General features: G+C 39.7%; 1 protein-coding gene across 4 annotated transcripts in view; it reads right to left on the bottom strand.

Moving 5' to 3' along the window:
- The window catches only part of CASK (calcium/calmodulin dependent serine protein kinase), a 392,463-nt gene that overhangs the window by 141,361 nt on the left and 233,639 nt on the right, over positions 1-17,463 (bottom strand). For all 4 annotated transcript variants that reach the window (XM_025372348.1, XM_025372349.1, XM_025372350.1 and 1 more), the window contains exon 6: positions 4,817-4,919. In XM_025372348.1, coding sequence (XP_025228133.1) covers positions 4,817-4,919 — 103 coding nt within the window. The remainder of the gene's footprint in view (positions 1-4,816; positions 4,920-17,463) is intronic.

Here is a 17,463-nt window from a genome sequence, read left to right as displayed (position 1 = left end):
GGAAAACCAGTATCATTCAGGGTACTGGTACCAGGGTACCAGTCAGGTACCTGCTGACAGTTTGGATGATGCTTTGAAACTCAACTTGACTCCTATCACTTCCTGGGCCAAGCCACTCAAAATGGGGGCCTTACCCTGGAAATAATCAGAGCGACCATGGCCAGTCCCAGCCATCCTGAGAAGGTTCTTTCCCTTTAGCTAGACGAAGACTAGCCAATTCTGGAGAATTAATGTTCAATCTTCGGGAAGACGCCTGTCTTTTGGTTCAATAATTTGCTCATAGATGATGGGGGAAAACCACAGTAGAAAGAATGTAGAGGAATGCTCTTTTATTTCATGTAAATCAGTAGAAGGTAAAAAGGACTGGAGTTAATCTTTAATATATACCAACTTCCTAAAAATCCTTGTTTTTGCTGATACTTCTTCAGTGACCATTTGACTTTTAGGACTTAGACCACAAAATTTTAAGAAAAGGAAACAAATTAGCAAACTAAATTAAATGGCAGTTTGAGATATTTTGGACAAATATTTAAATGTTATATATTTTGACAATACAATAAAACCTTCCTACCTAGAATCTCAGAGGGAGAATTGTTCTGAATAGCTGCATTTGAAAATACATTGTGATTTGAATCTTTATGCACACAATCCTTTTCGCTTTAATAATTTTTTTGGAGATTCTATTTTCCCCAGGCTAGTCCCAAACTCCTGGGCTCAAGTGATCCTTCTGCCTTGGCCTCTCAAGTAGCTGGGATTACAGGTGTGAGTCACTGTGCCCGCCTTAGTTAAATAATGTTGTATGGCTTTCTACAATTTCCTGACTTCTTTTACACAGAATACTGCTCATAATTTAACCTTTTCTTGATGACTCAGAGTTGTCATTGTAGATATTGATTAAAGAACTATGCTATAGAACAGAAAGCACCCTCAGGAACTTCAGAGGCATGCAAGAGTTGATTTCTTTCATATTAAAAGGCTGTTGCGCTTTCCAAGTTTTGGTGTCTGCTCAGTATATATCATATATATTTTTGTTAGGCTTTTATTTCTTTTCTCTCACTATGCTTTAGTTCTGCGTTCTCCTAATTTGTTGCTTTTATAATCTCCTATTAAATAGAACCTGACTAGCAACCAGATTCCTTCATTTAATAGCAATTTCCTAAGTGCTTGCTAGGTCCTAGATACCCTCAGCTACAGTCCCCCTTACTCTTACAAATCACAGTCTTTGATGTAAGTCCCTGCATCCAATGCTACATGGAGGTATGTAGCCCAGATAGTTATGGGAATATAGAAGAGAAGGAATAGGGCTTTCCAACTCAGGATGGTGAAGATAAGCCTGCTTTAAAGAGGAGACAATTGTTAGCTCAGCCTTCCAGAACAACAGGAGTTAACCAGATAGATAAAATGACAAAAGGCACTCCAACTAGAAGGAATAGCATGTGCAAGGTATGAAGGAACACGAATCTATACAGCTTTTTAAAACATGGGAGCAAGTCAGCCTTAGAGAGTGTCTTTAGGTGCTCAATTGTGAGGAGCATGAGTGGATTTTTAAGGGTAGGAATAATTTTGCTGCTATTATAGTTATTTTCTAGGTTTCTAGTTGTATTCTGGATAAGTAAGTTTCCTAAATAGCTGAGTTTCAGGTAGGGGGAGGGTAAATATGTTTAAATGATTTTTATTATATGCAACATATAAAGAAATGAATTCCTTTCTATTTGGAGGACTAGGGATTGGCATTTCAAACTGACAGGAAAATGGCTTTCTGCTTTAAAGTTGATAAATAATTAAATGATTGGCAGAATTTTTTTCTTTTTTTTTTTTTTTTTTTGAGATAGGGTCTTGCTCTGTTGCTCAGGCTGGAGGGCAGTGGCAGGATCTCAACTCACTGCAGCCTCTGCCTCCCGGGTTCAAGCGATCCTCCCGCATAGCTGGGGCAAAGACTCTTGCCACCATGCCTGGCTAATTTTTGCATCTTTTTGGAGAGATGGGGTTTCGCCATGTTACCCAGGCTAGTCTTGAACTCCTGGGATCAATTTGTCCGCCACAGCCTCCCAAAGTGCTGGAATTAGAGGCGTGAGGCACTGTGCCCAACCTTAATTAGCAAAATTTCAAAAGTACCTTAAACAGCAGAAAAGCTTTTTCTAAGATAAATAATTTATCTTTTATTCATATTCTATTTTTTAAAACGTAACATTCGGCTGGGTGTGATGGCTCAAGCCTGTAATCCCAGCACTTTGGGAGGCCGAGATGGGCGGATCACGAGGTCAGGAGATCAAGACCATCCTGGCTAACACGGTGAAACCCTGTCTCTACTAAAAAATACAAAAAAAACTAGCCGGGCGAGGTGGCGGGCGCCTGTAGTCCCAGCTACTCGGGAGGCTGAGGCAGGAGAATGGCGTGAACCCGGGAGGCGGAGCTTGCAGTGAGCCGAGATCGCACCACTGCACCTCCAGCCTGGGCGGCAGAGCGAGACTCTGTCTCAAAAAAAAAAAAAAAAACAACAACAAAAAACACGTAACATTCAAAGTTATTTCAAGAATACAAAACAGGTGTGCTAAGAAATGACAATATTTTGACCATCAGGAAGTATTTTAATTCTAGACGCATGGAGAAAAATCAATTTTGAATACTGACACACCACGGGGTGGTGGGGGTGGGGGTTCAAAATTAGCTTTAAAAATAAACAATTTAGGTGAAAGGTTCATGGACTTTAGAAAAAGATTAATATGGAGAAAATGTCCAGGTAAACGTAATGCATCTATTTTTCCCCTTCAATCAAGATATACAATAAAATACGAAGCCCATGACATTCTGAATACTAACAGGATGTAGATCCAGAGCAACAGAAACAAAGTAATTATATATGGCCAGTATATAACATATAAAATAAATTCATTTCATTTCATCCCATTAACCTTGGGAATATAATCATTAGAAATTATTTGTTATAATTACATAGTCTTAACATAGAAATGATCTGTATAAGTACCAGAATTGAGAGAGTTAGCTTAACAGCAACAATTGTTTAAAAAATAATTTAGGATTTTCACTTGATTACAAGATCAATATGAACCATCAGTGCTATGTAGTTGTCCAAAAAGCTAATGCAATTTGGGAAACCTGAGAGAAATTTAAGGCCCAGAACACAAAAAAGTGATAGCCCAATGCTACTGTCCACTGGATCAGCTGTACTGTACCACCTGTAGTTAGAGTGTTCAGTTCAGGCCCTGTACTTTGCCGATACTGAAGAGATTTTGAACCAGTTTATATGAAGAATGGCCAAATCACCATAGGGAAGTTAACTTGGATAAGACCTAGGTGGACATGGTAGTTGTCTACAAACAGATGAACAGTTATCATATGGAAGGATGAAAATTGTTCAGAGTGGTTTCAAAAGTCAGGATTAGGATGACTGGGTAGAAGTTACAGAAAGATGCAAAGATGAGCTTTTTAATACTTAAGGAGTTGTCCAAAAATTAAATGAACTGTCCTGGGATGTAGTGACTACTTTGCTCTCTGAGTTTAATACTAGAACTCAATCTTTTCTTGGGAATATTATGGAAGAATTCAATCATTAGATATAAGACTGGAGAAGTTAAGGCCCTTTGGAGTGCTGAGATTCTATGATTAAACTGTGCCTTACCCTTTGGTCAGTCTTCCAATCACTAACAGAAAGTTTTAAATTAGGGGAAAAAAATTAGCATTCTTTGAAACTATACTCAGCTTGCAGTTTTGCACATTATTGGAAATGATTAACTGGAAAAGAATGTGAAACTAAAAGAAAATTTGAATGTAATTTAATTTTAGAAGGCAATGTCGTGAAAAAATTATTTAAAGAATACAACTGTGGGCTGGGTGCAGTGGCTCACACCTGTAATCCCAGCACTTTGGGAGGTTGAGGCAGGAGGATTGCTTAAGCCCAGGAGTTTGAAACCAGCCTGGGCAATGTAGTGAGACCTTGCCTCTACTAAAAATAAAAAAAGTTTGCCAGGTATGGTGGCACACGCCTATGATCCTAGCTACTTGGGAGGTTGAGGTGGGAGGATCACTTGAGCCTGGAAGGTCAAGGGTGCAGTGCAGGGTGCCATGATCATGCCACTGTGCGCTCCAGCCTGGGTGACAGAGCAAGACCTTGTCTGGAAAAAAAAAAAAAAAAATTACAACTATGACCAATGGCTCATTTTTCTGAAGATGGTCTATGTTGTTACTGCTTGAAGTTCTAGCTATAATGAACTGAGTTATATGAAATGTGCTGTGTAAGATTATTTTTGATATTTACCATTTGTAACTTTTTTCTTTTTATTCTGGCATGGGAATTTAAAAATTATGTTTTGCTTTGGCTAATAATAAAATCAGTGTGCATTCACATCTGCTTATTCTTTGCTAATATACAGACCGATGACTTGAGCAGGATTCTTTGATAAATGGAAAAAAGAAAACAGTATGAAATAAAAAATTAGCCATCAGTGTAAACCAGGAAGTGGCTAATCTACACATTTTAGATTTGACTTCATTTGGCCAGTTCAACTTTAAAAGGCACTATGCTTCAAACTTATTTTCTTTGAACACTGTTTTAAACTCTTACAGTCTTTTAAGTACTGGAGGTACAAAGAGAAAAGAGTCTATTCTTAAGGGACTAAAATTCTAGTTATGACTACAGTTATTAAATTCAAAACTATCTGATGATGCTTTTTGGGGGTTGGGGTGGGGTGGAATGAGGTATGAAACACTGAGGTTGAGCTAATATGTAGCTTGAAAATTTTATACCAGCCTGAAGTGACCAGGTTTTGAAGACAAATTTTTTGTAAAGCAGTCTTACCTCCAGCTACAAGTCCAGACTCCCCTAATTGAATAGCTACCCCAAAGCCTCCAAGTTTAACAGGTGCCGAGTTTTCTTTTGAGGCGAGGAGAACACAGTGGGGCTGAAAAGAAAAACAGACGAACAAACAAACAAAAAACAAACCCGAAGATAAGGATTAATTGAAGATGAACAATTCAGTTTACATAAAACTAGATAACATGATAATAGAGAAACACTTTTAAAACTTTTGAATTATTTTGGATGCTTGAATTATTTGTCACATTCTCATGCCTGGCTGATTTCTCCAAATATATACCTGTTCCATCCAATGTTCTTTAGGAATTATTTGCTTGTAAGGTTAGAGTACAGTGCTAGGAATTACTAAGGAAGCATGGATGTTCAAGAAACACAGATACATTTTTTTGCCTTACTATGCAATATTGCCTTCCTTTGAGTGACAGTCTAGATTTCTTTAAGAAAAAATATATTTTACACTTCTTTCAAAAATGTTTCTTGAAACCTCCGATTTTACCTACAGAGCCATTGTATCCTGGTTTTTAGGGGACAGTCATGGCCCTTTCTTTCTCCAGCCTGCCCAGTCCTCTTTGCTTTGCTTTATTCATTCCACCCTTAAGTCAAGGAGTACTACATGGATGGGTCAGACTGAATGATTTTAATTAAGCCTTGTTCCCAGGGACTTCAACGCTCTTCCTGGGCATGTCTTCTCTGGACCTGCTTTTCCTCTCTGTGGGGGTGGGAGGTGAGAAAGAAGAAGGGGAAGGCCGGGCGCGGTGGCTCAAGCCTGTAATCCCAGCACTTTGGGAGGCCGAGGCGGGTGGATCACGAGGTCAGGAGATCGAGACCATCCTGGCTAACACGGTGAAACCCCGTCTCTACTAAAAATACAAAAAAACTAGCCGGGCGTGGTGGCGGGCGCCTGTAGTCCCAGCTACTCGGAGGCTGAGGCGGGAGAATGGCGTGAACCCGGGAGGCGGAGCTTGCAGTGAGCCGAGATCGCGCCACTGCACTCCAGCCTGGGCGACACAGCGAGACTCCGTCTCAAAAAAAAAAAAAAAAAAAAAAAAAAAAAGAAAGAAGAAGGGGAAAGGAAACCACTTGCCTGATTCCTAGTCCAGAGCAAAGACATCCTCTCCCCAAGGGGTATCCTACTTGACCAGGGCTCCCTTATATCATATGTTTTGTGATAACAATGAGGGTTTCTTTGTAGCATGTTGTCCTCTGCATCTATTTCTTACTGGGACCTAGTTGGGGCTGGTGTAAGGAAAGAATTTCATCATGGAGCACTCTGGTCTCTGCTCAAATACTGTGCTCCCCAATATGACTAAAACTACATCTGACCGGCTCTCAAAACAGGGGCTAGTAAAAAAGGCAAGTCTCTTTAGTCATGGAAGACAAAAGGTTTTTAAAAATTATCTCCTATACTTTCTCATTCATAAAAGGACACAGTTTTAGCCAACATAATAGGTATGAAAAAAAGTGTGCAATCATACTGAGCTGGTACACCTGCATTTGATGATGACACACAGGTGGGAGGAATCCTTACTCTGCCCAATGAAAGCATCAGAATTCTACTTTGGAAGTTATTCTTTCTGTCCAAAGAAGTTTAAAGACTTTTACAATAGTCTAGCACAAAGAGAGATGAGCCAGGAAATATAAGTGTGTATGTGAGAGCCAGAGAAAGAAGGAAGGCAAGTATACAAATGAATAGTGAGCAAACCACAGCATGACACAGAGTAGCAAGAAGAGTCTATGGGAGAGCAGGCAAACCTCTATAGAAATCAACTGATAGACTGCTGTTAGTTAGAACTTTCTGTTGGTTCAAAGAGAGAACAATGACAACAGACTAAGATGGCAATACCCTAGCATGATTCTAGTACGGGATACAGCAAGTGAGCAAGCCTAGAAAAGAATGAACATGATACAGAAGAAACAAATGCAAACTAGACTCCAACAGGGTCTTCTGGCCATGCCTGTGTAAGTGTTATCACCTTAGGAAGGAGTAGTAGAAGCTTAAATCAGAACTCCAAAGTATGTATACCCTTAATAGTGTGTTGATGATGTTTATGCTTAAGTTAATGTTACAAGGGAATCTATATAATTCTCCTCTGTGTAGATTCAGTCATTGTCAAATCCTTAAATAAGACAAGTTATAAAATTTGAACTTAATTAAGTTAAATTAATTTATGTTTAAAAAGAGATGGGGGTCTTGATATGTTGCCTAGGCTGGTCTTGAACTCCTGGCCTCAAGTGATCCACTCACCTTGGCCTCCCAAAGTGCCCAGATTACAGGCATGAGCCACTGTGCCTGGCCTAAAGAGTTGAATTTAAGAAAGAAAATAGAGCCATAGGCCGGGCGCGGTGGCTCAAGCCTGTAATCCCAGCACTTTGGGAGGCCGAGACGGGTGGATCACGAGGTCAGGAGATCAAGACCATCCTGGCTAACATGGTGAAACCCCATGTCTACTAAAAAATACAAAAAAAAAAAAAAAAAAAAAAAACTAGCCGGGCGAGGTGGCGGGCGCCTGTAGTCCCAGCTACTTGGAAGTCTGAGGCAGGAGAATGGCATAAACCCGGGAGGCGGAGCTTGCAGTGAACTGAGATCCGGCCACTGCACTCCAGCCTGGGCGACAGAGCGAGACTCCGTCTCAAAAAAATCAAAACAAAACAAAACAAAACGAAAAAGAAAATAGAGCCATAAATGCAAATTAATAGAATGTAAAGCCAGGTAGTATTACTTGTTAGGAAGTAAAATTAAGCTGGTAAGGAGGTGTTATAGGCATGGGGACTAGGGAACTGCTAGTTTAGTTGGGGTCAGAGAAGGCACCTCTAATGGGTAATATCTGAACAGAGACCAGAATGAAGTGAAAAAGCAAGCCACATGGAAGCAAGTTCCAGGTGAGAAGAACAGCCAATACAAAGGCCCACAGGAATAAGGAGGGTTGTTTGGAGAAGAAGAAAGAAGCCGGTGTGTCTGGAAAGGCATGAGAGCAAGGGGCAGAGTGGTGGGAAATGTGATCTGAGGGATGATCAAAGGTATAGGGCCTTGAAACTGTGGTGAGAACTCTGGGTTTTATGTTGAGCGAGATGGGAAATCACCATAAGGTTTTGAAAAGGGGAGTACTATCATCAGTTTTAGGTTTTAAAAGGATCACTCTGGCTGCTGTGTGAAGAGATTGTGAAGAAACAGGGAAAAAGGAGACCAATTAAGAGGCTACTGCAGTTGCCCAGGCAAGAGAAGATGGGACTTGGACTAGACTAGAGTGACAGAAGCAGAGATGATGAGAAGTAGTCAAATTCAGTTTATGTTCTAAAGGTAAAGCTGACAGGAATTGCTATTGAATATGAGCGTGAGAGAAAGACACAAGTCAATTATAACAATTACGCTTCTGGTCTGAGCAACTGAGTGAAAATGAAGATGCCATTTACTGAAACGGGGAACACTGAGGGAGGGGTTTGTAAGGTGGATCAAGAATTTGGTTTCAGGCTGGGTGCGGTGGCTCACACCTGTAATCCTAGCACTTTGGGAAGCCAAGGCAGGAAGACTGCTTGAGCCCAGGAGTTTCAGACCAGCCTGGGCAACATGGCAAAATCCCATCTCTATTTTATAAAAAATGAAAAAAAAAAAAAACAGAATTTGGTTTCATACATATTGAGTGTGAGATTTTATAAGATGAGATTAAGGGGAGTCTGGGATTAGAGGTGTAAATTTGGGAATCAACAGTACATAGATGATATTTACAGCCAAGGTAATGAATGAAATTGCTTAGGAAGTCATAGAGAAGAGTCAGAGGATTGAGTCCTAGTGCACACCAATATTTGAAGGATCAGAAGATGAAAAAATCTAGAAAAGAAAACAAGGTCTAGACAGTGAAGCAGGAGGAAAATCAGTTTGGTATCCTGAAATCAAGCGAAGAAACTTTTTCAAGTAGGAATGATTAGTAGTAATCAATGTTACTAAGGTCATTTAAAATGAGAACTGAGAACTGACCATTAGATTTGGCAATTTGGAAGTCACTGGTGACCTTGATAAGAGTGGTTTTGGTGGCATGATGGAGGCAAAAATCCCCATTGGACTAGGTTCAGGAGAGAATGGGAGGAGATAATGTAGCGACAGTAAACACAGATATCTTTCACAGTCTTCCTGTAGTAAAAATAGAGAAATGGGATGTAGAAGAAAGTGTGAAGCTGAGGATGCTTCTTTTTAACATTTACAAATGGAGAAAATAGATTAATAAACTTCCATGTATCTATCACCCAGCTTTGGCAATTATTGACATTCTTTCAGCTCCTCCCCTGGCCCGCTGGGATGTATGGGCAGCTTGCCCATCTCCAGGCAAAAATAAAACAAAAATAAACAAATGAAAAACCCCAAAACAAAGACATTCTTTCATTTTTGCTTCACCTATCCCCAACTGTTTACTTTTTGTCCCCAGAAGTATTTTAACATAAATGTAATTTAACCTGTTAATAGTTCAGTATGTCTAACACAGGACTTAAAAATAACCATAATATCGGGCCGGGCGCAGTGGCTCACACCTGTAATCCCAGCACTTTGGGAGGCCGAGGCAGGCGGATCACAAGGTCAGGAGATTGAGACCATCCTGGCTAACACAGTGAAACCCCGTCTCTACTAAAAATACAAAAAATTAGCCGGGTGTGGTGGTGGGCACCTGTAGTCCCAGCTACTCGGGAGGCTGAGGCAGGAGAATGGCGTGAACCCGGGAGGTGGAGCTTGCAGTGAGCCGAGATCGCGCCACTGCACTCCAGCCTGGGCAACAGAGTGAGACTCCATCTCAAAAAAAAAAAAAAAAAAAAAAAAAACCCACAAAAAAAACCCCCAAAACCCATAATATCATTATTAAGGCCAAAAAAATGAGTAATACTTCTTTAGTATCATCTAATACCCAGTCCACATTCAGTTTTCCTTGACTGTCTCAAAAATGTCTTTTCTCTACCAGTAACTTGAAGAAGTAGAAGAGACTAAAAAAAGAAGAAAAGTCTTATTACGGTTGGTTAGTTCTACACAGGATCCAAGGTCTATACATTGCATTTGATGACTATGTCTTGTGAGTGTCTCTTACTCTGTAACAGATCCCCTTCCTTATGCTTTTTTTTTCAATGTTCATGCCATTGATTTGTTAAGATACTAGGTAATTTTTCCTGTGGAATCCCCCACAATCTGTACTTGGCTAATGGTACCACATGGTATTATTTAATGTTCTTTACTCTCCTGTATTTCCTGTAAATTTGTAGTTAGATCTAGAATCTTGATTAGATTCAGATTCAATTTTAGTTTTATGCACTAATACTTCACAGGTGATATATCTATTGTATTGCATCAGGAAGAACATAGAACCTGGCTATCCTACTTTTAGTGACAGGATTGAGCAGTGGGTTCAGGTGTTGCAAGATTCACCATCAACTTTTCACTCAGTGATGTGAGTGGATGTTGATGCCTAGACCCATAATTAGAGGTTCCAAGATGGAGGTTTTCTTCAACATTTTGTTATGAAAACTATCAAACATATAGAAAATAGAAAGAATTATATTGTAAAGAGTCACCTAGATTCTACAATTAAATATTGTTATATTTGCTTTATCAAATGTCTATCTCTTTATCCTTCTATCCATCTTACTTTTCACTACACCTTAGCACACATATCATTGAAATGTAATATTTGTTTAAAATTATGCCTCTACTTAAAAAAAAAAAATAGCCAGGTTTGGTGGTGTGCACCTGTGGTCCCAGTAAGTTGGGAGGCTGAGGAAGGAGGATCACTGGAGCCTGGGAGCTTAAGATTGCAGTGAACCGCAGTTGTGCCACTGCACCCCTGCCTGGGTGACAGCAAGACCCTGTCTCTTAAAACTTCTATAAAAAGTTAAAAAAAAGTAAAGTTATGTTTAAGGTAAAAAAAATGTATATACTGTGAAATGCACAAAAGCGTACCATTAGGGTTTTGATGAACTGCATACATTTGTGTAACCCAAATCCCTAAAAAAATTCATTATCCCACAAACCTCCCTCTCTCATCCCCTTCCCATTCAATCTCTGCTGCCATCTCCCCCAGTGCAAACCACTACTCTGATATTTTTTCACCATAGGTTTGTTTTGCCTATATTAGAACTTGATAGACACAAAACCATAAGTATGTATTCTTTTATGTAAGGCTTCTATCATTCAGCATGTTCTGAGATTCATCCACTTTGTTGTGATCAGTAGTTCATTTCTTTTTACTATTGCATAAGTATTCCATTGTACGAATATATCAGTTTGTCCATTCTCCTGTTGACAGACATTTGGGCTATTTCTAGTTTTTGGATATTATGAATAAAGCTGCTATAATTTATTTCCAGAATACCAAGTTAGTTTCTAGGCAACCTCCAAAGGTGACTGATCAGGTTTTTCCTTTTTTTTTTTTATGAACTTATAGATTTTTATATATTTAATGTGTTTTAATCAATTGCTGCCTTTACAAATTTTTGTGCTCAAATTGTCCCATTTTAGGCCAGTGGGAGCCCTTTTAAGTCAGTTCTTTTGTATTTTTGTAAGACTCCAGGAGTCTGATAACTTCCTTGCTTTCAGTCACAAGAGGATGTTCCAGGCTTGTCATGTCCATTTCTTGCTCAGATCTGGAATCAGCCATTTCTCTTAAGTAGCCCTGTTTCTTTTTAGTGCGAAAAAGGATTTAAATCCATGATGTGGGCTGGGCGCGGTGGCTCATGCCTGTAATCCCAGCACTTTGGGAGGCCGAGGCGGGTGGATAACTTGAGGTCAGGAGTTCAAGACCAGGCCGGCCAACCTTGTCCCTACCACAAATACAAAAATTAGCTGGCGTGGTGGCATGCACCTGTAGTCCCAGCTACTCGGGAGGCTGAGGCAGGAGAATTGCTTGAACCTGGGAGGCGGAGGTTGCAGTGAGCCAAGATCACGCCACTGCACTCCAGCCTGGCGACAGAGCGAGACTCTGTCTCAAAAAAATAATAAAAATAAAAATAAAATAAAAAATATAAATAAATCCATGATGTGGGTACTAGGCATATTATTTTTACTGGGTTATTATTACTTTGGCTTTTCAGTGGACAGTGCTGAAAAAAGAATGCATTTTTTTAGGAGAAAAATAAACCATGCCGGGTGCGTTGGCTCACATCTGTAATCTCAGCAATTTGGGAGGCTGAGGTGGGAGGATCACCTGAGGTTGGGAGTTCAAAACCAGCCTGACCAACATGGAGAAACCCCATCTCTACTAAAAAACCAAAATTAGCTGGGTGCGGTGGTGCATGCCCGTAATCCCAGCTACTCAGGAGGCTGAGGCAGGAGAATTGCTTGAATCTGGGAGGCAGAGGTTGTGGTGAGCCAAGATCATGCCATTGCACTCTAGCTTGGGCAACAAGAGTGAAACTCTGTCTCAATAAATAAATAAATAAATAAACAAACAAACAAACCAATCAACCAACCACAAGTTCATACTGGTATTTCTTCCTATTCAATTATAGCGTTTTTACTTTAATTCTTTGATTTGGCAAGTACAGTTGATCATTGAACATGGGTTTGAACTGTGTGGGTCCACTTATACATGGATTGTTTTCAATAAAATATATTGAATTTTTTTTTTGGAGATTCGTAACAATTTGAAAAAAAACTCGTGGACCAACCATGTTGCCTAGAACTATTTTAAAAATTAAGAAAAAGGTGAAGGATGACTTCTGGAATAAAAAATTAAGAAAAAGCTGTATCATAAATGCATAAAATATATTTAGATACTCATTTATTATTTAGTACCATAAAAAGGTACACAAATCTATTATAAAGAGTTAAAATGTATCAAAGCTTACACCTACACAGACTGTAAATGGTGCCATTCACAGTCAAATGTGAACAAATGCAAAGATGCAATATTAAATCATAACCATAAAATTAACTGTAGTACGTATTATACTACTGTAATAATTTCACAGCTCCCTCCTATTGCTATTGCAGTGAGCTCAAGTCTTGCGAGTATTCACCTAATATGTTGTGTGATGCTACTTATCTCTGCTTGAGCAGTTCATCTCTCCAATAAATTGCATATCACAGTAAAAGTGATCTCACAGTTCTCACATTATTTTCATTGTGTTTAGTGCAATACCCTAAACCATAGGATCCATACAAAGTGCCACTGGTGATGCTAGAAGTGCTCCTAAGAAACAGAGGAAAGTCATGACATTACAAGAAAAGGTAGGCTGCGGCTGAGGTCAGGAGTTCGAGACCAGCCTGGCCAACATGGTGAAACCCCATCTCTACTAAAAGTATAAAAATTAGCCGGGCATGGTGGCAGGTGCCTGTAAATCCCAGCTACTCAGTAGGCTGAGGTGGGAGAACTGCTTGAACCTGGGAGGCGGAGGTTGCAGTGAGCCGAGATCGCGCCACTGCACTCCAGCCTGGGTGATAAGAGTGAGACTCCATCTCAAAAAAAAAAAAAAAAAGAAAAAAAGAAAAAGCTGAATTGCTTGATATGTACTGTAGACTGAGGTCTGCAACTGCAATTGGCTGCCATCTCAAGATAAATGAATCCAACATAAGGACCATTGTAATAAAAAAAAAAAAAGGAAATTCATGAAGCTGCTCCTGCAGCTACACCAGTAGGTGCTAAAATCTTGCACTTTTTGTGAAATACCTTTTTAAGTAGTACTGAAAATGCAGCTTTTATGTGGGTGCAGGATTGATATAAGAAAGGTATATCTACAGATTCTAACATAATTTGAAAAAAAGCGAAATGGCAACTTAAAGCAAAAAGAAGGTGAAGGGGTCAGGTGTGGTGGCTCATGCCTATAATCCCAGTACTTTGGGAGGCTGCGGTGGGCAGATTACTTGAGTCGAGGACTTTGAGACCAGCATGGGCAGCATGGCGAAAATTAAGCAATTTTCCCGCCTCAGCCTCCTGCGTAGCTGGAACTACAGGCACGTGCTACCATGCTGGGCTAATTTGGCATGTAACAACATGCCAAAACGCTGTCTCTACCAAAAATGCAAGTGATCTGCCCGCCTCATCCTCCGAAAGTGCTGGGATTACAGGTGTGAGCCACTGTGCCCGGTTTGTTTTATTTGTTATAAAGGATATTACTAGGACAACTGATGAAATTGAAACAAGGTCTGTAGAATACATAATGATATTAGGTCAATATAAATTATCTAATTTTGATAACTGTACTGCAGCTATGTAAAAGAATTCCTTATTTTTAGGAAATATGTAATGGATAAGAGTGAGAGATTGAGAAGGATTAAACAAATGAAAAAAAAATGTTAACATAGAGAATCTGAGTAAAAGGTATCTAGAATCCTCGTACTTGTTCTCATAACTTAGACTTTTCTGTAAGTCTAAAATTATGTAAAAACAAAACAAAAACCCCTACCCTATTTTAAAGTTACTAAAAATAGTAACTATTTTAAAGTTACTAAAAATAACTCCTTGTGGTTATGCTTTCACTTTGCAATAGAGCAAAGTTCTTTTGTTTTCATTAGATTTTGCCTTAATTTGGTGTTTTAATTATATAAAACATGTACATACGTTCTAAAGTACAAACTATAAAACATACTATTCAGAGAGGTCTAGCTTTTGCACTCTTCCCCCACTCCCAATCTTTTCTTCACCACTGGTAACTATTTTTATTAGTTTTCAGTTTATCCTTCAATTTTTTAAAAATAAGAAAATACGCACAAATATTCAAAATTTCCACATAACAATATATTCTATAGGTAATTCCATTGCAGTACCTATCGCTTTTTTGTGGAGGTTTTTAAATTTTTAATTTTATTTATTTTGAGACAGGGTCTCACTATGTCACCCAGGCTGGAGTGCAGTGGCACGATCATGGCTCACTGCAGCCTCCAACTCCTGGGGCTTAAGCCACCCTCTTGCCTCAGCCTCCTGAGTAGCTGGGACTACAGGTACGTGCCACCACACCTGGCTAATTTTTGTGGTTTTTTGTAAAGACAGGGTTTCACCATGTTTCCCAGGCTAGTCTCGAACTCCTGATCTCAAGGGATCTGCCCACCTCAGCTGGCCAAAGTGCTGGGATTACAAGCATGAAGCACTGTGCCCGGCTTTTGTTTCTTAAAGAGAGAGATTTGTATATACTAGCAGAGGTGGACACTGGAAGACAATAAAGTTCTCTTCCGAGTGCTTCTATTTTCTTGGTGAAATAAAAAGTGGTCACCAGGTGGGAGTGAGGAAGGAGGGGGGTTCCTGGCAGTCTGAGAAGAGTACAGGTGTGAAAAAGTATTTTCAAGGAATAGGAGAATGAACTGATTAAACAGTGGTCCTCAAACCTTAGCATCAGAATCACACAGGTTGCTGAGCCCCATCCCCAGAATTTCTGGCTCACAGGTCTGGGATGAGGTCAGGAATATGCATTTTTTTCTTTTTTGTTTTTTGAGATGGAGTCTCGATCTGTCACCCAGGCTGGAGTGCAACGGTGCGATCTCAGCTCACTGCAACCTCTGCCTCCCAGGTTCAAGCGATTCTCCTGCCTCAGCCTCCTGAGTAACTGGGATTACAGGCGCGTGCCGCCACACCCGGCTAATTTTTATATTTTTAGTAGAGACAGGGTTGCACCATGTTCGTCAGGCTGGTCTTGAACTCCTGACCTGAGGTGATCTGCCCACCTTGGCCTCCCAAAGTGCTGGGATTACAGGCGTGAGCCACTACACTCAGCCTTTTTTTTTTTTCTTTTCTTTTCTTTTTTTTTAGGGACAAGGTTTTGCTATGTTGCCCAGGCTAGACTCAAACTCTTAGGCTCAAGTACTCCTCCCATCTCAGCCTCCCAAGTAGCTGGAACTACAGGCGTGCGCCACCATGCCCAGCTAAGAACATACATTTCTAACAAGCTTCTGAGTGATGTTGATGCAACTCGTTTGGGACCTGTTTTGAGAACCACTGGACTAAGGAAATATACCAGGATTGTTGGCAGCCCAGGGGCCCACTTGAGGTTTGTAGTCATGAATTTGAAGCGAGACCAATCAGCATCATTGAATGTTTGTATCCAGCAGTCTTCATTTTAGATGGCAAGGTTCAGGCCTGGAGTAGGTGGTGAGCTGAATTTAACCGGGGTTGGGATTTAAAGAGAACGGTGATATCAGTAATAGATGGCACCAAACAAGCGTATACATTTATTCTTTTCTACTTCTATCTTTATATAAATAAATACCTTACAATCTCAACAAGAGAAAGAGGAAGCGTGAAGGGAAAAGGACATATCGAAAATGAGCTAAGAACACAGAGACAAACCAGAAAATCCAGAATGAACAGGAAAAAGCGTATATAAAGAAATAGCTATAAAAAGATTATACTCAAATCTGGTGGTAGCTGTGTTGACTCACATTGAGGAGAAAATGTGGTCACAATATGAGGAAACTGAAGATTAAAACAATTAGTATTTTGAAAAAGGTTGGCTTAGGTGTAGGAAAATAATATAGAAAAAAATATATTCATACTAGATTATATGAAATAGAATGCACATAGGTAAATGCCTATTTAGTCATTAAAAAATTCCTGATAGGATCTTGAAGAGATATATGCATACTCATGTTCACTGCAGCATTATTCACATTAGTCAAGAGGTGGAAGCAACCAAAAACTCCATCAACAGATGAATGCATAAGGAAAATGTGGTGCATATACAGTGGAATATAATGCAGTTTGATAAAAGAAGAAAATCCTGTAACATGCTGCAACACAGATGAACCTCAAGGATATGACACTAACGGAGATAAACCTGTCACAAAAGGACAAATACTGTGTGATTCCACTCATATGAAGTATCCAAAATAGTCAAAATCAATGAAACACAAATCATGATTGTAAGGGCAGTGGAAGAGGAGAGAAATAGTTTAGTGGTAAAGGGTTTTAGTTGTGCAAGACGAAAAACTTCTAGAAACTGTTGCACAACAATGTGAATATACTTAACACTATTGAATTGTACACTTAAAAATGGTTAAGATGGGGCTGGGCACAATGGCTCATGCCTGTAATCACAGCACTTTGGGAGGATGATGTGGGTGGATCATTTGAGGTCAGGAGTTCAAGACTAGCCTGACCAACATGGCAAAACCCCGTCTCTATTAAAAATACAAAAATTAGCCAGGGATGGTGGTGCATGTCTGTAATCCCAGCTACTCAGGAGGCTGAGGCAGAAGAATAGCTGGAACCTAGGAGGCAGAGGTTGCAGTGAGCTGAGATCGTGCCACTGTACTCCACCCTGGGCGACAAGAGCGAAACTCCGTCTCAAAAAAAAAAAAAAAAAGGTTAAGATGGTAAATCTAATGTTACATATTGTACCACAATAAAAGAAAATCCTGCCAGACCAATACAGTAACCACCTTCCTTCTCAGAGGTTCTGAGGGGAAGTAAGAGCTACAAAACATTTTTATTCTAGCAATTTAAAAATATCCTGTCCCATATATCATATTTACAACAAACAAAAAGCTCTGGAGAATATAATGTTCAGAAGAGTGTACCCAGAAATAATTAGAATGTTAGATACAGCCCAATGAGTCAAATATTTAGTGTAAACAAAGCCGCAGGACAACATTTATGGGGAGAATGAAAACTAACTCTTCTTCATTTCAAATGGCAACAAAAAAAGGGAAATAACACTAAACTGCACTG

Source organism: Theropithecus gelada, chromosome X, assembly GCF_003255815.1.
Source record: "Theropithecus gelada isolate Dixy chromosome X, Tgel_1.0, whole genome shotgun sequence".
NCBI lineage: Eukaryota > Metazoa > Chordata > Mammalia > Primates > Cercopithecidae > Theropithecus > Theropithecus gelada.
Note: the sequence above shows the minus strand (reverse complement) of the source record. Positions and strands in the feature narration are given on the sequence as shown.